This window comes from Polyergus mexicanus, unplaced genomic scaffold (genome assembly GCF_030449975.1).
Source record: "Polyergus mexicanus isolate NDT 795.1 unplaced genomic scaffold, iyPolMexi1.0 SCAF_1, whole genome shotgun sequence".
Lineage (NCBI taxonomy): Eukaryota > Metazoa > Arthropoda > Insecta > Hymenoptera > Formicidae > Polyergus > Polyergus mexicanus.
In genome coordinates this window covers 986,655-1,007,583 of record NW_027223321.1, presented here as the reverse complement: position 1 = coordinate 1,007,583, position 20,929 = coordinate 986,655, and the positions used below count along the sequence as shown (strand labels likewise).

The following is a 20,929-nucleotide window of genomic DNA, read 5'->3' as shown; positions in this document are numbered from 1 at the left end:
TCTTACGGCCGCCTCGAAACCATACAGCTTTTGTTTGAAACATTTTTTTGTCCGATGCATATTTTCCGAGAAAAAGATGGTCCGCGACTTTTCGAACACACTGTATGGAACCGACGACTTTTCTCCCTCTCTCTTTCTCCGGTAACATTTCGCGGTGGGTGGTGCGGCAACGAAATCGGGATGGGGGTGGTTTTCGCGGTGGATGGCGAAAGAAAGGGAGGAGCGAGATAAGGAGAAAAAAAAGGAAGACAGTCCGGGCGAAAGAAACCTTCGAAGAAGACTGTCGTTGGATGGGACTGATCGTAAATTATTCCGCACGTTTAGAGGGTTAAGCGAATCGCGCACTCTTTTCAGTTGTCTTCATCCCTTCGTCTACCCCTTGCCTTGCCGCGATCGTGCATCCCTCGACAACGAAATGCGAACGGAACGGGGTGAACGGAAGGGTAGAAATCTATGATGTCATTAGCGTGGCTCTCTCTCTCTCTCTCTCTCTCTCTCTCTCTCTTTCTCTCTTTCTTTTTCTCTGTCTTCATTGTGATTTCTCAACATTTCACATCTGTAATAATTCCGAGACGTCGCTGCCTCTTCGTGCTTATTTTATTATAATAGTAAATCAGTCGTGAATAATCCTTAATATTGTTCTTTTCGCTTGAAATTTTCTTTGAAAAACGAAACTCTTTGTGTCGAAAGTAGACGTGCTCGGATCGTTTAAAATATATTTTACAATTGTTATAATCGTATAATGATCAGGATAAAATTAATGCTAGGTTTTACGCGCCATTATGTAATTAAAAGATATGTAACTGATGATATATCTTAAAAATTAATTGACTGAAAACATCTCAATATTTTAAAATATTTTGGAGCAGAGATGACAAAAAAGAATTAAATGCTAATCAACCTTTTATATATATATATGAGGTGATTTTCGTGTTATCGCATCACTTCATTGTGGATGCGCGAACATGCGCCGATCTTATCAGCAGTCAGACGAAGCCGCGATACATCTATCCTATCGTCGCGCGTACGCATGATTACGAAATTTTATTTATCGCACGTTTATTGTGATGCGCGGCCTCGTCCCGATGCGTCTAAATGCATGTCGCGACGACGACATCGCATCGCGCATACTTTATGATGGATTTGCCATAAGTGATCCGCATGGTACACTCTGATAAAAAAAATCGAATTTCTGCAAAGTACTCTTCGCTCATCGTTCCTATGCAAACTTTGACTGAGCGGCCATAAAGACTAGGATAAAATTTTATTTTATTTTTCTTTATTTCATTACGATAAATTCGTTGAAAAATAATATAATTAATTAGTTACACATTAATTAATTATATATATTGTATTTCGCGCTTTTTATTCGGTGAAACTTCTCTTTAAAACAGCATAATCGGATCGCGATTTTTCTCTATTTTTTGACATTATATTTTCTAATAATAAATTTCCCTCTATCAAGATTTCGTTAAAAACGAATACTTGAATTTTTTCAAATAATTTTCTCATGATATAAAAAAACAGGTATTAGAGAAATAGAATTGATTGAAGAGATTCTCGCTTTCGTTCTCGTGTGGGGCTCTCCTCTTTACAAGAACACATTTCGATGGCATTGAAATACGCCGATTTTTGATGAAATTTATAAACTCGTGTGATGTGCAAGAGGAGAGAATATTTTTCTCGATCAGAGTCGGCTATATCGAGCGAGAATCGCGAGGAAAAATAGGGATATCGGGAGACGCCGCAATGTTTTCCTTTCAAAACCCAATGTATCCGACAGAATATCGACAGATTGACGCGCGCGAATTCGCGCGAGACGGGCGAGCTGCTGAATACGTGGAATGTAAAGGAGCAGCTTGTAGAAGGGTAGGAAAAAGAAGAGAATAGAAGAGAGATATGTCGAGCGATTTCGGATCGAGATTAAGATTGGATTTTGCGAGAGAATTTGACATTTTACGTTCGCACGTTCTTCGCGAGATGTTATGCTTCTGGTCGGAGAGAGACCGTGAATTAAGATTGAGAGAAAATACAAGGAATGAAAGTCGATTGACTATTTTATTTTAAATATCGATTTTTAAATATCGATCAGTCCAATTTCGATTTTGTACATGAAGTTGTTGTTTCACAAAATAACTAAGCGCAATGATTAAAAATAAGTTGTACGATTAATTTTCGTTAAATAACGTTAAATAAAATTGTTTTTATGCCTTATGGAACTATCCCCCATTAAAATTATATAATTTGTAAAAATCTCATGACGCAAATAATATCGTAAAATTTATCAATTTCTAGTAGATTTTAACATAATTAGACGTTATAAATTATATTTTTACATGTGATTCTATAGATCTTTTTATAATCTTACTCGATTTATTTTATTTAATATTCTTCTGACGCTTCTGTTGAGAAAATATAAAGGGAAAGAGAAAATTCTCCTTGCCTCATTTTTCTTCGTGCTGTGGAAGATACAGCCCAGCGCATCATGTTACGAACAATGAAATAAAGTACTCGAGTAGTAAAAAGACTGTTGCGAAAGTGCATATCGTCGATTTACCGAAGAAACTCGCTAAGTCAATATAATTAACTTTATAACTCGTTGAGTTTCTCTTCGGCAAGCTGACGATAGATAAATATTTAAAATAAAACCCATAACAGCTTTCTTCTTTGCTCGCAAAAGCCTTATCAGTTTGCTTTTACCTCTCTTCGCCGATGCGAAAGTATTTTGTTTGCAACGTAAAATTTACTCCAAAATTCTAAATGCAAACTGTGCTAAGAACCGTGATCGTAAACATATTGGATTTAAAAATTGGATCAATTGTGTGCACAAAATTGTGAAACGCGTTAACTTTTTATAAGAGAAAAATTTTTTTTGGAGAATCTCTATACAAAATTTATAATTGTCTAAAATTAATAGACATATAAAATTATTATATAATATCAACTTTTTATAAATCATAAATTTTTATATCTTTCTTAATATTTTTCGAAAGTCAGAAATATTGGATTATTTTTACGACAGAGGGAATAGGAGAATAGCATTAGCAGTGTCTTTTACAAAGTAAAGGTTAAAAAAAATTTCAAAGGAGAAAGAAAAACAATGTGGGAGAGAAGATGAATTCGCAAAAGTTTCGAAATTCATCGCGCGCTTATCTCATTTCTCAATTGTTCGATATCGCAAGGATCTGGGATAGGTTCCAAATTTTATCGTTACTGCCGTTGTGTGCATTGCTACATATTCAGTATATCTACCCTCGTTTTGGGCGCGCCCAGATTATGGTTGATCCTAATTCAAAGATCCGTCAGACGACGAGGCGAGGCGTCGATAGAATCATACATCTCGACGAAGATTCGAATTGATCGAATGTAAAGAAGCACCGGGCGCGAATAATGGAGGATGGGTGTCGGAAAAAGCTGAGGGGGTTAAGGGGGAAAAGAGAGGATGGGGCGCGGACGCGGTGTTGGATACCCCGACCGATTTCAGAACGAGCCTAGCCAGACGCATATAAATTGGCTGCGCGGCATGAATCCCTTTACATTTTAATCGCGGCTGACGACACAACGCGCCGACAGGCGCGTGTTGCCATGCTCTTTCTCGTTTTCTCCTCTCGCTCTCTCTCTCCGTCAATCGCGTCTCCCCTTTGGATCTCTTTTTCCGCCTTTCCATCTTTACCCTACAAACATACAGCCGCAAACGCGTTCATCCGATGTTCGCGTTCAAAATATGCTTTCAAATTCGAAGATAGAAAAAAGTTGCACACAGTTTTATAACGTCATATTATTCTTGCATCCGAAAAAGTCGAATTAATAGATTTGACTTTTTTTTTTTTATCTTTTTCCCTTCATCTTCATCTTTATTAATTTTCTTTTATCCTTTTCATATTTTTCTCTGACGCTATTTTCTCCGACATTCTTTTCTATTTTACTTTGTAACTGTGATGTTTCTTTCTCGGCTTAAGTCTTTCATTTTCTATTCGATTCTACTACATTTTTTCTTATCTCTCTTAGTGACTACGAAACTCTTTTCCCGGACTAGAGTGCATTTTTGTATTTCAATTCGTAACTATCTGAAGTCCCGCTACACACATACACACACACACGCGCGCGCACGCGCGCGCACATACACAACGTGGAACTTTCACCTTCTTTCAAATCCTATTACATCCTTTTCTATTTTCTTTTATGAGTGTGAAACTTTTTCTCCCTATATTGCTATACATTTTTTTTTATTTCTCTTTATGACTGCGAAGCTTTTTATCTTGACATAGTACTTTCATTCTTTTTTCGCGATTTGCATAGTTGCTTCTTTTTTTTTCTCTCTCTCGCTCGATATAGTGCTTTCGCTTTCTTTCCTATTTCGGAGACGCGTCATTCGCCGTCTCTTTCGATGGCATTTCGCGGTTCGCAAACAACGACGATAATACCCTACCGCATCGTGGGAAGTGACACGATGACTAGGGCTGGCGGAAAGGGAGGAAAGAGTAAAAGAAGTCGGAAGGAGAATGCATGAAAAACATGAATACCTTCACAGGATATGCGTACTCAAAGGCTTTTCCATTTGCGACCCGTATCCGAACTCTGAACTGCGAAAGGCAAGAGCACGTTGAAATGTGCTGTATCGTAATCTGCAAGGGCGTCTTACGGTTGGAGAGATTTTAGCAAAATATACATATATCGCGTGAATTCAAGAACGAGCGGATAAAAAATACTCGCAGTATATTTTTTGGAAGATATCAGGTATTGTCTACAATTTTCAAAAGATTTAATTAGATAGCATCAAGTATAGAAATATTGAGGACGCTGAGATTTTCAAGCGAAATAAACATAATGCTTTCGCATGATAAGAATTATCTTCTTATTACATATTTGTTAGAAATTATAGTGTATATAAAAGCAGTGATTATTACATATTAACAGTATAATTAATAAATAAAAAATATCTTTTTTTCAACATCATTTTTTAAATAAATTTTTAGTATAAAACCACAAGTATAAAAAGCTTTAAATAATAAATACCTTATATTTTATCGCCGATAATTTTATAACCGATATGTAACAATATGTAACAAAATGTCACCTTGCACAAAAAAGACAAACGTATCCTATAAATGCGCTCCTCGCAATGAAAGAACAGCAACATTGAGAGAAAGAGAAAAAGAGCGACTGCGCTTGCGCGAATTTCGATCAACAAATTATCTTATGAATGTTTTTCCACGTGAGAAATAAACGCGTGTGTTTATATATTTTTCTCTCGCTGTCACATCAATCGATCGCCGTAATCGCCTATTTTCTTCCAAGTAAAAAGACCAAATTGCGAGTGTTGCGATTACGATAGTAGTTTTGTTCATTACATTGCATTACCATGTTTATGTTGAATTAGACAATTTACGCAGGGAAACGAATATTTTTTAAAATATTCTATATATCGTCGAAAGGAGGGAATAGAAAGGCGAAGCTTCGCCGATCTTTTCACAAACGTATCTTGGTTCTTGTACAGAGATGATTTCTATACAAACTCAGCACTTTAACTTCCATCGAATTTTTCTACTCGCCGTTGGATTGTGGCCTTATCAGCAATCATGGCTCGTTAAATTTCAGCTAGTCTTGTTTTTTAGTATTCAGATTAGCTTTATTCTATTCCAGGTACGTCTATGTTCTCAATCGTACTCCTATTTATAAAGATTTATTTATTTCAATATAATGTTATTATTAATTATTATTAATATTATTATTAATTATTAATAAAATATTTATAAACATATTAAAGATACATACATATGTAATTCAACAAATAAAACTTAACAATATAAGATTATACATATATATATATATATATTTCTATATTATTCTAAGAATTATCTTTTTATTACATATTTATTATAAATTATGATATATATATATATATGTATTTTTTTTTTAAATATTATTTCTTAAGTAAATTTTTTAAATGATTGTAGCTTACAGTATTTATATCTGCAAAATGCACTCCTGATCTTGTCATCAAAGTTCTCTCTATCGTATTGTTGCTTATTATGTATGCAATTGAATATAATTCGTTTCGAATGAACGCTCAAGCTGTAAGTTAATTTTTTCATTATTTTGCATTTAATAATAAAACATCGAGATAAAAATGAATCTTTATATATACAACAATCCTTTTCAAAATTTATAAGAAGGTGAATGCCGAAATATTATTGTTATATTAGGTAAGGTGTTTATTCGAGCAACTTCAGCACATCTGTAACGAGCTAAAAGATGAGAACGAAATCGCTATTATAAAAAAATATGGGAATAACGCGAAACGTTACGCGGCCATACTTATGCGTAAGACAGTGTGTTTTGGTATTTCGTACATATTGCATAATGAAATGGATTACAATCGTGATAGAAATTAAACTAATGATAAACATTATAAATTAGCTTGCCTAATCGCTTTGCTATCCAATTCAAATACATTTGAATGATATACTTCTTTATTAGAATGTAGAAATGTACATATAATTAGAAATGACATATATTCAAAGTATGATTATAAAGATTTATAATAAGAAAATGAATAGAACGCTAATATTTATTTCATTATAATATGCTTTATTTTAATCATTATATTTTTAGTAAAAAAATTTTGTTGAAAAGAAAAAACGACATTTTTGCAATCTCCTACTTTGCAAAAATACCGCAAGCGATTGCACGAAATTAGTAATTTACACAATATGATATATTGGAGGATAAAAAAATAATTATGTTTATTTTTTAACATATCTTTAGTGCTTTACATTTGCATCACAATTATTATGTTCTTACTGCCAATTTTGCCGCGCCTTCTTGGTTTTGTTCTGCACATAAACGCAACACAACCACGTGTGATGCAACAGCTTATGCCTAACTATATTATCGATCAAGGAAAGCATTTCTATTTAATTTTGCTATACATGTACGCAGCCTTGTTAATAGGAGCGACAGCATTAGTTGGAATAGGAATGACGCTTCTATCATATCTCAAACATGCCTGTGGAATGTTTAGAATCGCCAGGTGAAGTATTAAATGTAGAAAGTAATTTAAAGATTTTAATTATTTTAAATACAATAAAACTTGCCGTATATGCTTTGTTGTTATTTAAGATTAATTTATATGGGAAAAAAATAATTTTACTATGACAGCAAAAACTTTATTGTTGTTGCAACTTGTTATAAAAATACGACGAAAAAGTTGTTACAACAATTTAAAACATATACTGTCAGAAATTTTTTTTTTCTTTCTGTATAAGAGAAAGACACGTATAATTAGAAAAAGGAAATTATTTATGCAGTTACCGCATCGAGAAGGCAATAACGATGTGGACAAATACTAGACTAGAGAACGAGATTATAATTTATAAAGAAATAGCTTATGCCGTAGATATTCATTGCAAAGCTATCAAGTTAGTATATTTATATTTAATAATAATTATAGAATGTGATATATATTTATAACTTAAAAATTATACATTAAAAAAGAATAGAAAAATTCTGTTTTAAGGTTTTCCTTATTTTTACTCTACAGCTTTCGGCGATCACATATTCTTTTGATATCAGTTGGTGTGATTTGTTTGACTCTGAATCTTTATGCAGTGAGTTTCTCTCGCGGTATAAAATTGATTTCTGTGCGAGCTGTGTCTCACATTGCACCATCATCAGGATTGAAAAACATATTTTTTACTCTCATGTATTTATAAAAAAAAAAAAAAAAAAAAAAAAAAAAAAAAAAAAAAAAAAACTAAAAAACTAAAAAACTAAAAAATTCTATATAAAGATTGATCGCAACGTTGTGTTGTAGATTGCTGTGAATGCGTCGCATGGAGGCGATGTTGAACAATTATTATTACACTTTCTAATTGCAGTAATCATATTTTTATACTTGTTCCTGGCCAATTATGCCGGACAAGAAATTACAGATCACAACGATTACGTATATTTCACTGCGTAAGAAAGATATGGATTACATGAAACATTTTTCACGAATTTTAACAAAGATAAAGTTTGATACATACGCTTCACACATTTGTAGGCTGAAGATTGTTGCATTTTATCAAATTATTTATCTCTTGCCATTATTTTCTAGGTACACTGTTCGATGGTATACCGCGTCTGTACATGTACAGAAGCTGATACTATTTCTTTTGCAAAGGGGTAGCAAAACTTTCAGTCTGAATTTTGGCGGAGTAGTTTCATTATCTCTAGAGCTTTTCGCTGCGGTAAAAATTATCAGTTATGCATAATATATAACGTACATACGGCGTATTATCATATAATACGTTTAATATATGACGAAAATTAGACAAGATGTATTTTATTCCAGTTAACGAAGGCATCGTTATCCTATTTCACCGTTATATATTCTATGCAGCAGTGAAGGAAGAGATAGATCATACAATTGTATATTATAATTTGTAAGTAGATGCACCATTGTTAGACAGAAAATGGTAATATCTGTTCTTTCAAATTGTACCGCGGCCGCTGTTTATACGTATAAAGCAAGAAAAGAATGAGAAATATATTACTTAACTTATATACTAAATCAATTATATTACGTTATAACACATGAACTATATATTTTTCACGATAAAATAAAATTACAATTAATCTTTTATACACACATAAGTATCCATACAGATTTAAATAAAATATTATTCAAATGAATTTTGCATGAATTAAATAATATGTATCGTAAAAGATGTTAATTTTATTTTCTGTCGATGTTGAAACTTTTTAAACAGTCGAAAGAACTATAAATCTATAGTAATTTAATTTCTGATAATTATATTTATTTATTTTTTTATATCACACGCTACTATAAGAGGAAACTTATATGTGTATATATAAAGACATGTGTGCTTTAATATAAGTTGAAAAGTTTTCGAGTTAATTTTTTGTTATCATTGTATCAAGCTTCTACATTGCACAAATCGCAATATATTTTGCGTTCTATTGACGAGAGAACTATGTAACTAATATCTCGGCATGTGTAAGATGACGTTTTTTTAAAAAAAAGAGTCTTATTGCACTCGATGTATAATGTATACAGTCGAATGAGACACATAAACTATTCAGGCTGAGAAAGAGCAGGTAGGCCTACGCAAACATCGAGCGACAAATTGTCTCAAGAATGTTTTTCTGTGAGAAACGTAATTGCGGTAAATATTTTTCTCTCGACGCCAATTTTATCGATCGCCTAATCGCCCCTTCGCTTTCCGAGCCGAAGACATGAAATTACGAATGTTCTGACTATATGGTATTTTGTCTACCACCTTGTATTGTCACTTATATTGAATTAGGCAATTTACGCTATAATTTACGCTAAAAGTCGGAAATTCTGCAACATATTCCGTTCTTCGAAAGGAAGGGATACACGACCCTTGGTCAACCTTCTGGCAGTCAGACGCGCCTCGACTCTCGCAAAGTGATGTTCTGTATAATAACTCGATACTTTATATTCCAACGGATTCTTTTGCTTGTTGTTGGTTTATGGCCTTATCAGCGATCAAGGCTTGTTCAATTTCAGTTACACTTGTGTTCTGGTCTTCAAATTAGCTTTATTATATTCCAGGTATACCTATATTTTTAATTATGTTTGTATTTATAACAATATTTAGACAAATATGATGTAGATATATTTATTATTATAATAAAACATTAATGATAATATATATATATATATATATATATATTTAGTTGTAAATAATATGAAATAATACAAAAAATCAATTTTTTTTAATGTTGCGATAAGAATTATGTTTTTAACTTATTTACTATATAAATTATAATACATATAAAAACAGTTGATTATATTACATACTAGCAATATAATAATCAAATAAAAAGGGTATCTGCTGAATGCTATTTTTTAAAATGAATTTTGATTGATTGTAGCTTTCAGTATTTATATCTGCAGAATGCACTTCTGATTTTGTTATCAAAGCTCTTTCCTTTGTACTACTGCTTATTATATATATAATTGAATATAACTCGTTCAGAATTAACGCTCAACCTGTAAGTTGGAGCTTTATTGTGCTTTGCCCATTAATAAACGTTGTGATAAACGTGAACCCTTATATACAAGAGTTCTTTTCAAAATTTACAACGAGACAAATGCCAAAGTATTGTTGATGTAACAGGTGAAGTATTCATTGGAGCAACTTCAGCATGTATATAATGAGCTAACAGATGAAAATGAAATCGCTATTATAAAAAAATATGGGAACAACGCGAAACTTCTTACAAGTACAATTATAAGTAAGATAGTATATGTTGATTTTTTATAGCAAATTGCAAGTAAAATAGATTACAATTATAATAAAAATTGAAGCGTTCAATGACAAAAATTTTGAACTATTAGTGTAGTCGGAGCAACCACTTCACTATATAATATCTTTGATATTTAATTATATATGTATGTGTATACGCATATGTATATATGTATATCAGAATGTGAAAAAATATAATTAAACAATATATGTAAGAAAAATTAATAATTAAAATTAATAATTGTAAGATATATTAAAAACAAATAGAATTTGAATATTTTTTATAATTATATATTTTGTCTTAATTATTTATTTTAATTTTTGAAGTAAAAAAATTTGAATGGTAGGGAAGTTTGGATATTTCACAATCATTAACTTTGCAAACGTACCGGACATAGGGAAGTGGTTGCAAACTAAAAAACGATAATTCATATGTTTACATTTTTAATATATACTTAGTAATATACATTTGCGGGTCAATTATTATTGGTTCAATTACAATTCTTCCGGGCATTCTTGATGTTGTTCTGCATATAAACGTGACACAACCACATGTGATGAAACAGCTCATGCCTGAGTACTTTACTGACCAAGATAGTCATTTTTACTTAATCTTGCTGTATATGGACGTAGTTCTTTTTATAGGAGCGACGACATTTGTAGGATCAGAAATGATGTTTGTATCATATTTCATATGTACTTGTGGAATATTTGAAATTGCCAGGTGAGAAGCAATAAATATATGAATTACTTTAAAGATGTTGATTTTAAACATGATTTTGCATTGTTCGTCATCGAAAATATATTTATGCGAGGGCGAAAAGAATTTTATCATATCAAGCAAAGTTATTGCTGCTATTGTAATTGGAATGTGAAAATGATTATAGTTTGCTGTCACAGTAAATTTAATATTATATAAAGTAGTAAATTATCTTTTTTTTTGTTTTAATAAAATAGAAAGACTTCATTTTTTTGTAAAAACATAATTTTGATATGACTATAAGATAAAATGATTTATTTTTAACAAATGCATTTGGTTGTTGCGATAAAACCTTTTTCGTTTTGTTGATAGAATAAGAATCAATTTGTTTTTTAATTTGTGGACGAAATAATTTGCAGATTATATAATATTTTTAACAAATTAATATATTAGAGAAGCTTTGTTTATTTTTATATTACATACATATACATGTATTGACGAAATTTTCTGTAACAGTATGAAACCTATATTAATAAGAAATCTTTTTATTTTGTGTAGACACATACACATAGATTAATATAATATTATTTTAAAAAATTATGTATGCAGTTATCGCATTGAGAAGGCAATAATGATAAAGATGTCGATAAATATTGACTTAGAGAACAGAATTGACCATGAGAACGAGATTATAATTTATAAAAAAATAATTCACGCTGTAGATATTCATCGCAAAGCTATTAAGTTAATATTCAAATATTATTTAAATGTAATTTAATGAAATATACAATATAATAATAATAACCTTTTTTTGAAGGTTATCCCTATTTTTAATGCACAGCTTTCAAGGATCGCGTTTTTTTTTGATAATAATTAATGTGATTTGTTTAAGCCTTAATCTCTATGCAGTGAGTTTTTCTCTTTCGCATCGCTAATTTTATTTTTGGCCGAGTAATATCGCGCATTGCTGTAAAAAAAAATCAACTAAAAATATATATAAAGATTGAGCGCAATATTGTGTTGTAGATTGCTGTAAACACATCAAATGAAAACAATTTAGAGCAATTATTAATGCATTTAATGATTGCACTCGTCATATTAATATACTTGTTTTTTATCAATTATATCGGACAAGAAATTATGGATCATAACGATCACCTATTTTCCACCGTGTAAGAGATACTACTGATGCTTATATTTGTCATTGTATTAGTTTGTTTAGAACTTTATAAATTAAAATGATGCTTAATACACTTCGCATACGCGTATGTTGAAAGTTACTATCGCACCATTCTGTCTAGGTACAATGTTCAGTGGTATATTGCACCCTTACATGTACAGAAGCTGATATTATTTCTTTTGCAAAGGGGTAACAAAACTGTCAGTCTGAATTTTGGTGGAGTGGTTTTATTATCTTTAGAGTTTTTCGCCACGGTAAAAGTTACCACTTATGCATAACGTGTTACATTAATGTATTATTATATGTATAATACGCTTAACATACAGCTCGAACGAAAACTACATTAAGACATGTTTGATTACAGCTAACGCAAGCATCGTTATCCTACTTTACCGTTATGTATTCTATGCAACAATAATGAATGTATAGTTGAGTATACGAATGTAGAATTTGTAATAGGAGTGATATGTGCAATTTCTCTCACACAGTGAAATAATATGTTAATCGATAAAATTTAAATATCTTTTAAATATGTTGTAGCATTTAAACATAAAACATTATATAAACAAAGCTTTGCACAAATTAAATAATCCGTATCAAAAAGAGTGTTAGTTTTATTTTCTATGGATTATGCACTGTTTAAATATAGCTAAGATAATCACGCAGTTATTTAATGCCTGATTATAAATATCTATTAATTCTTCAGTCACTCTTGATATCACTCGCTTCACACTCTCTTTGCCACGTTACGCGATATTAAAATAATAGATAAATATATGATGTGTACAACGACATGTGCTTTTTAAAGATGTGCGCTTTAATACGAGTCGGAACGTTTTTGCATTAATTACATGCTATTAATACGTACGAAGTTTTTATATTGCAATTCGCAACATATTTTGCACTTTATTAGCAAGAGAACTATGTAACTACAATATTATCTCGGCATGTGTAAGATGACGTTTTTTTTTAAAAAAAAGAGTCTTATTGCACTCGATGTATACACTCGAATGAAACGCATAAACTGTTCAGGCTGAGAAAGGGCAGGTGGTGTAGGTCTGCGCAGACATCGAGCAAAATTGTCTGAATAATGCTTTTCTGTGAAAAAAATACAATTGCGGTAAATTTTTCTCTCGACGCCAATTTTATCGATCGCGTAATCGCCGCCCCATCGCTTTCCGAGCCGAAGCCATGAAATTACGAGTGTTTTGACTATATGGTATTTGCTCTATCACCTTGTATTATCACTTATACTGAATTATGCAATTTATACTATAATTTACATTAAGAGTCGGAAATTATTATAATATACTCGGTTTTATCGACCCTTCGAAAGGGGCGGGGGAGGGGGGGGGGCGGGATACGCGACCCTTCGTCAACCTTCTCACAATCAGACGTACCTCGACTCTCGTAAAGTGATGATCTGTATAAAGACTCGGCATTTTAGCTTGCATCGGATTCTTTTGCTCGCGATTGGCTTATGGCCTTGTCAACGGTCAAGGCTCGCTCAATTTCAGCTAATTTTGTTTCTTGGTATCCTGATTAGTTTTATTATATGTCAGGTACGTTTATATTTTTAATCGTATTTTCTTAGTTATGCGTAAGTATGTGTGTGTGTGTTTGTGCATAATTGTTGAAACTTTTAAATGTCATTAGTGTTATCGTCATATGCAGATCATATATAATGTATTAATTATTAAAATTTTTTGTTTCATTATTATTCTTTATATATAATTAATCTTAGAAAAACAGTTGATTATATTATATATTTGCAGTTAATTAATGAAATAAAAAACTATTTTATTTTCTTCATAAATTTATTGATTACAGTTTACAATAATTGTTACTGCAGAATTCACTCTTGATCTTGTCATCGACGTTCTCTCTGTAGGATTGTTTTTTATTATGTTTGCGATTACGTACAATTCTTTTGGGCTTAATTTTGCTGAGATGGTGAGTTAAGAATTTTTTTTTTTTTTTTTTTTTTTTTTCCCCAAACGAAATAAACATACTTGATATAAGTGAGTCTTTACCCATAACAGTCTTTCCAAAAATTTACAACGAATTGTACATTGATAAGTATATTTTTGAGATGTAATAGGTAAAACATCCCTTGGAAGATCTTCAGCAGATTTGTAACGGATTAAAAGATGAAAAAGAAATTGCTATTATGAAAAAATACGGGGACAATTTGAAACGTTATACTCTTACCATTACGTGTAAGTCAGCGCATACAAACACATAAATTGTTAAATTAGCTTAATTAACCATTTCATTACTTAATACAAGTATATTTGGCTGTCTGAATGATGTATATGTTTTATTTTAATTATTATATTTAAAGAAAAAAAAAAAGCATAATAAAAGCTATATTAATAAATATTCTGCAAAAATATGCAGTGAATGTAAGCAGTGGAATGGTTAGTAGTTTAAAAGTAATTGAAACTTATTTCTTACCTATTAAATATTTGTAGTATTTTATATATGCAGTCTAATTATTATTTTGCCAATTATTTCATTGCCAATCATGTCGCGGATTTTTGGCTTTGCTCTGCATATAAATGAGTCTCAGTCGCGTCGTATATTATATAAATGTCTGCCTAAGTATTTAGTCGATCAAGAAAACTATTTATATTTAATTTCGCTGTACGCGGATGCATCGATATTTATTGGAGGGACTGCGATGGTTGCAACAGGAATGATGCTCATTGCGTATCTTAAACATGCCTGTGGAATGTTAAAAATTGCAAGGTAAGAAGTAAAAATATAGATATAAAGTAGTAAATATAGGAATAAATAAACAAAATATTGTTTGATGTCATTTCTTCTTCAAAATAGATTTGATAATAATAGATATAGATGTGGAAAAAGAAATTTTGCTATCAGCAACATCGTTGCATATTCAATGTTGAAGTGATTAAACTTTATTTTTAGAGTATTATTCGATACTGAATCAAAATGTGATTGGTTGGTATAATAAAAAGATTTTGTTTGTAGAAACATACAAATTTGCCGTTAATGAAACTAATCCATTTTTAGTAAACGCATTTTGCTTTGCAATAAAACTTGTTTCAATGACGGAATAAGAATTAATTATTTGTTCTGAAATTTATGCAATTTAACAAAATAATATGCGGTTTCAATGAAACTGTTTTTAAATTTTTAAGCAAATTAGCATTTTAACTGACGAAATTTTTATTACGGGAACACAAAATACATTGTATCAGCAAATTTTCTTTTATATGAGAAATCAGTATAACTGCAGTAAAAATACTTTTTATAGTTATCGTATAGAGAAAGCAATAAATATGCGGAACAATGTTTGCCAAAAAAACGAAACTGCAATGTATAAAGGAATAGTTTATGCCATAGATATTCATCGTACAGCTATGAAGTTAGTATTTATTTAGCAATAATTATATAAAATACATATAAATATAATATATTTTTTTTTGTTGTTGAAGGTTCTCCACATATTTATTTTCCTATCTTCATTTATCACATTTCTTTTTAATAATAGTTGGTGTGATTTGTTTGAGTCTGAATCTTTACGCAGTGAGTCTTTCTTGCGTTGTGAAACTTATTTCTGAATCAACAACATAGCATTTCGTAATCATTTTTATTAGGGGGGACAAAAAAAAACTTGTTACAAAATCTCTGTATAAAGAGAGAGCAAAATAAAGTATAAACCCATGGAAAGAAAATTTTCGTGTTTATGTAAATAATTCTAGTTCTATATCTATTCTCTCTGATATATATAAAATATTAATGGCGACATTGTGTTTTAGATGTCTGAGATAGTGTTGCATGGAGGCAACGTCGACCAATTTCTGTTTCATTTTCTAATTGTAACTGTTATCTTTTTATACTTGTTTTTTGCTAACTATGCCGGTCAAGAACTTACGGATCACAATAACGACGTATTTTTCACCGTGTAAGAAATATACAATATGATGTTCACAAAAAAAGATTATGCCAGTAAATTGTTTACGGACTTGGGTCATTATTCGATATTTATTAATACAAATTATCTCGACATGTTTCGTAAAAGGAATATACGCATATGTTGAAAATTATTATACATTTTCTCTAATAATAGATTTATTACCTAACTATTGTTTCGTAGATACAATGTTCAGTGGTACGCAGCATCTTTGAATATACAAAGGTTGATACTGTTTCTCTTGCAAAGGGGTAGCAAAGCTGTAAATCTGAATCTTGGCGGCGTATCTGTATTATCCTTACAGTTTTTCGCCACGGTGAGAATATAATTATACGCGTTATATGTAATAATAAATATATAGAATTATAATATATAAATAATAATAATTTTATAATAATTACAAGTTATATTACGAATAAATAAATATCTCGAATGACAGACAAACATAATACAAGACATATTTGATTCCAGTTAACGAAGGCGTCGATATCCTACTTTACCGTTATGTATTCTACGCAGCAATAATGCAGATATAAGTCATCCGATAATATATGTATAATAGTAGCATAAGTAAATATTAAATGCAAATACTCGATATCTTTGCTGCTATAATCAGCGCTGATATTGTTTTCTATGCATCGCACTGCTCGAATGATCGAAAAACAATCTCATATAGTTACTTAATTTCAGTTATTTAATAGTAAATATAGTAAATAAAATGATAAGAAATAAATATGCTGCAAGATTGTACAGTTAGACGAACAAACAACGAGTCGACAAACCATTCCAAATGCGTTTCCATTAAGCGTACTAAAGCTCAATCATCGAGATTCGCTGATGTAAACAGGCGTAATCATGTATCCTCCCTCTCGCGTATCGCATTTGCCATTTTTCACGGGAAAACGGTAAACGCGTTTACGATGACGATGAAAAGAATGATCAGACGCGCAAAAGCGACCGATAGGAAAAAGGTGTCGCGTTGTGTGTAAAATAAACTACGGTAAAAAAAAAAAAAAAAAAAAAAACGCATCAACGAACTCGTATTCGTTGTACAAACTCGGCGACACGACCGGACTCGCGTTGCTTAACGAGTTTCGAACCGGTTTACATTAGTCATCCCCTTTTAACTTTTAACTTTCGCACGGAGAGAGCGCCCGAAGCGCGTTTTATACGCTTTCGGTCCATCTTTCATTCTCAATCTACTTTGTGAGAAAGACGAAAAGCTTCCGGTCCCCCTCCCCCCCCCACTTCTCTTATCGGTTTTTTTTACCGTTTTCCCCGCATCTTTTTCATTCCCTTTTTCCGCTTGATGCCAAAACAGTTTCTGACCGCTATTTTCTTCGTTTCACTTTGACTTTGGTATTTAATCAATATACATATATTTTATTTCTCTCTCTCTCTCTCTCTCTCTTTTTTTTTACTGCAGCGATTCAATTCTATGGATTAACCTTTCGACGAGACAATTCGAAAAATTGTATGATAAAAAATGGGAAAAAAGAATATAAATCTTTTAGAGGACCAGAGTTTCTCGTATGATTTTTATTTTTCAGTTCTTTAAGTTGTTCACTAATGATTTTCTCTCCTTTTTCAATAAAAAGAAATGTTGATAAACATATTGATAAAAACAGTGATAATGGACTTTGTACAGTAGTCAGTTATGCTTCAAAAATGCATATCGTATAATCATTAATCTTATATAAATATATCTTAATCGCGTATAAACATACACAGGCGCGCACGCATAAAGTGTTATAGCCTTTGCGAGGGTGAAGAGTAGCGCGAAGATTTCAAGATTCTCTCGCTTCTAGCGTCGTCAAATATGTAACAACGTGGCCGACTTTACGGGCGTCTTAATATATTCTTTCGGGGCACGGTTCAGCGACTAGGCGACTAGGTCCTATTCAAGCGTGAATGTATATTTATCGCGAGTGGCATCTCTTACAGAATCGTTCTCTCAATGGTTATAGACGTAAAGGACAAAAAAAGTGCGAGAGCGCGCGAAAATATGCGATGGTCCGGGAAAAGCGAAATTGAACGATATAACGAAACTCGCACGTTATTAATAACCGTGACTCCGGTGTAAACAAATGAATTTCCTGTCACGACTCGTATGAAAAGTGCACCGTTATGCATTCGTAAAAACGTGTCATGCCGATGTCGCGCTGAAGCGATGCATGTTTTGCTTTATTAATATTTTTTTCCAACAGTTTCTATATAAAAAGTGCAGTTACTACGTAGGCACGTTGTAAATTTTCAGCTGTCGTGAAAAGGCATACTAAAGTATGAAAAATTGTTTAAAATTTGAAATATGTATCGAATGACCGTGAAGGTGTGTATTTTAGTTATTAAAGTTCGATGATGTTATGTTTAATTAAATAAGTTGGTCAAACATTTATTATTTATGGAACTATAATTATAATTATTACGTTTATTAATATCAGTAATTTTAACAGCGAGTGCTATCATTGAAAAGTTGACTTTATTAAGATAACTTTGCTTAGTGTTATTATATCGAAATTGACAAGTAGAATTCACAATTTGATAATTATTTAGAAATATAAAAAAAATTTTTAACCGAAGTTACATCTTACTAATTATTAATCAAACTAACGTAATATAAAGTAATTCAAACTTTTTCAAACAGAAAATCTGTGTAAGAAGTTACAATTCGCTTATGCATCTATCTAAAGGGGATGTAATTCAGTGTCTGTCTTCATTCCGCTTCTATCTTTTAAGAAACAGAGTGCAAAAAGATTAAAGGATATTTTTCCAACATCCGTCACTTTTTAACTTCTTTATTAAAAACGGCCTAACATTTTCGTCCTTTCTCTATGGAAATGCGGGAAGGGTGTGATGTCTCATTTCTAATATTACAGAAATCTACCGTAGTGCGTGCCGATTCATTCGGATGTGCCTGCACGGGGTGGGGCAGGATTTTACTTACGCAAGAAATTTCTCTCGCTCTTTTATCTATCCGAAACACATTACACTCATCGCTGATCAGTATAAACAAATGGATCCATGATAGCTCTCAAGTTTTTAAGGTGAGTTTTTAGACTCGTCTAACAGAGCGTGTTCTTTAAAGAGGATGGTGAGAAATTCGCTGTGTATTTAACAATATATATTATCAATGCGTTCTTTATCGCTCGAATCTTTATCGAGATTCGTTCAACAAGAAGCACGCGCATCACACGAATGCGACGCACATTCGGGCGCGAATCCTTTTCTGCGAGGCATGTGTCCATCGCTCATTCCGCGCCGTTCTCTCTCTACTCGAACGTAAAAACTTTCACGGACTAACTGTCAGGGAAGTCAACGTTTCGTGCCCTTTAATATTAGCAGTAATACGTGTGCGACATCCCTTGCGGTTTGCAAAGTTTCTTTCACGTCGATGCGACTCGTGCGTGCGCTCTTAACGTAACGCCGCTTTAAATATATGAGAAAGAAAATGCAGGTGGTTTTTTTTTTTTTTTTTTTTTTTTAAATATTCTCTCGCGGCTGTTTTCATATCGTTAATTTATCAAGCTCTATAGGCCCGCAATTATATACAGAGTGAAATATAAATTCCAATTTAAATTTTAATGACGAATTCGAGTCGATCAATTTGGATTAGCAAGCATATTGATTTATCGAAGGGGATTTTTAAGAGGAAAATTAAGAATTGAGATGTCACATCTTCTTCGTTAAGCATACTTAAGCATCTTGAATTATAAAAATTATTGCTCTCTCTCCCTCTTTTTCATCGCGCTTGTGATTCTCCCGACTTTCCCGCGAGCTAGGAATTGATCGAATAAATTTCAGAGGTTCATCCGGTCATCCATAGTCGACTCAATGCCGTACCCGGTACGATATATGTGTGTATATCCTATCCAACTCTATTTTGTCGCTATCCAATCACGATCCCATTCGATGTGTTTCCGTCTCGATCTCGAACGTCTCTTCCGAAGTACGTTTCTCTTTTCCTGATCCTCGGGGCTCTTGGTCCATCTCTGCTCAAACCGACCCTCTAGCTTTGGCCCAATATCTCTCTTTATCGTTCTATATTTGCCGTGAAATCAGGGAGGGAATAGACATCCTGCGATGATGTAATAGATCTATTTCGAAGAATTTGTAAAACTTTATAATCCTTTCTCTCTCTTGGCTTTTATTGCATATTACTCTCACTTTATTGAGATATAATTTTTTTTCCGATATATTGTGAAAAGTTTCTTCTTTTTTCTCTAATTTTTTATCATAAATTTCGATGAGCGGAAGATTAAAATTTCTTTGAATTATGAAGATTAAACGATAAGAATTTTTATCTTTTTAATATCGCTTGTTCAAAAAATTTCTCGCCGATTTTATTATTAGCAAACGAAGCAAAATAAACATAATTTATGCCCTCATTATTTCCGCGCTTCATTATGCTTACCGTTTCGTTTCCGACGAATTTAATTGATCTCGTCACGCTCGTGTCTCGACGAGATTTTGCCGCGCGAATGTTGAGTAATTGCGTATTGTACGATTGTACCTCCTCCGGTTAATCCGACGCGCACGACACTTTCCGCGGATTTTTGCAAAGCATCGCGGGGAATTGTATTCGCGCTTAAATTTTCTCGTCAGCCTGAAATGAAAGCTCCCTTGATTTAATTCGATTAGCGTCATCCGTAAGTGAGTTTACAGAGAAGGTCCGGGGAGAACAAGCCGTCATGTGTGGAAAACATGATTTACCGAAGCGAATCATAGTTACCTACCTTTATACGAGATTGAGAATCGCAGTTTTAGAACATTACAGGGGGAAAAAAAAAAAAAAAAAAAAAAAAAATATCTTGTATACTTTTGAT

General features: G+C 32.1%; 3 protein-coding genes and 1 long non-coding RNA gene across 7 annotated transcripts in view; all 4 read left to right on the top strand.

The window, feature by feature from the left end:
- Slip1 (SLo interacting protein 1) overlaps nt 1-20,929 on the top strand; it is a 167,140-nt gene that overhangs the window by 67,801 nt on the left and 78,410 nt on the right. The gene's annotated exons all lie outside the window — the stretch shown is intronic.
- On the top strand, nt 5,208-8,523 carry LOC138937791 (odorant receptor 30a-like). 3 transcript variants are annotated; one of them, XM_070304422.1, is made up of 9 exons: nt 5,208-5,643; nt 5,958-6,077; nt 6,207-6,324; nt 6,943-7,033; nt 7,311-7,421; nt 7,520-7,610; nt 7,817-7,962; nt 8,102-8,234; nt 8,339-8,523. In XM_070304422.1, the coding sequence occupies exons 1-9, from the start codon at nt 5,500-5,502 to the stop codon at nt 8,390-8,392; spliced, it is 1,008 nt and encodes a 335-aa protein (XP_070160523.1). In that variant the 5' UTR covers nt 5,208-5,499; the 3' UTR covers nt 8,393-8,523. The 3 variants fall into 3 exon arrangements, with proteins under 3 accessions (XP_070160523.1, XP_070160512.1, XP_070160503.1); XM_070304411.1 differs by having other exon boundaries at nt 6,769-7,033; nt 7,544-7,610; XM_070304402.1 differs by having other exon boundaries at nt 6,769-7,033.
- On the top strand, nt 11,840-12,531 carry LOC138937799 (uncharacterized). Its single transcript, XR_011447576.1, has 3 exons — nt 11,840-11,891; nt 12,010-12,155; nt 12,285-12,531. It is a non-coding gene; the product is annotated as an uncharacterized lncRNA (long non-coding RNA).
- Nucleotides 13,570-16,750, top strand: LOC138937787 (odorant receptor 43a-like). Its single transcript, XM_070304389.1, has 9 exons — nt 13,570-13,725; nt 13,994-14,116; nt 14,265-14,382; nt 14,638-14,914; nt 15,447-15,557; nt 15,628-15,718; nt 15,952-16,097; nt 16,290-16,422; nt 16,578-16,750. The coding sequence occupies exons 1-9, from the start codon at nt 13,582-13,584 to the stop codon at nt 16,629-16,631; spliced, it is 1,197 nt and encodes a 398-aa protein (XP_070160490.1). The 5' UTR covers nt 13,570-13,581; the 3' UTR covers nt 16,632-16,750.

What these genes read in the sequence shown, in the direction of transcription:
- LOC138937787 (XM_070304389.1), top strand. Translation starts at nt 13,582, where the DNA reads ATGATCTGTATAAAGACTCGGCATTTTAGCTTGCATCGGATTCTTTTG. An exon ending in TTAGTTTTATTATATGTCAG is followed by an intron (nt 13,726 to 13,993) that starts GTACGTTTATAT and finishes TATTGATTACAG; the next exon opens with TTTACAATAATTGTTACTGC. An exon ending in AACGACGTATTTTTCACCGT is followed by an intron (nt 16,098 to 16,289) that starts GTAAGAAATATA and finishes ATTGTTTCGTAG; the next exon opens with ATACAATGTTCAGTGGTACG.
- LOC138937791 (XM_070304402.1), top strand. Translation starts at nt 5,500, where the DNA reads ATGATTTCTATACAAACTCAGCACTTTAACTTCCATCGAATTTTTCTA. An exon ending in GGAATGTTTAGAATCGCCAG is followed by an intron (nt 7,034 to 7,310) that starts GTGAAGTATTAA and finishes TTATTTATGCAG; the next exon opens with TTACCGCATCGAGAAGGCAA. An exon ending in CTCTAGAGCTTTTCGCTGCG is followed by an intron (nt 8,235 to 8,338) that starts GTAAAAATTATC and finishes ATTTTATTCCAG; the next exon opens with TTAACGAAGGCATCGTTATC.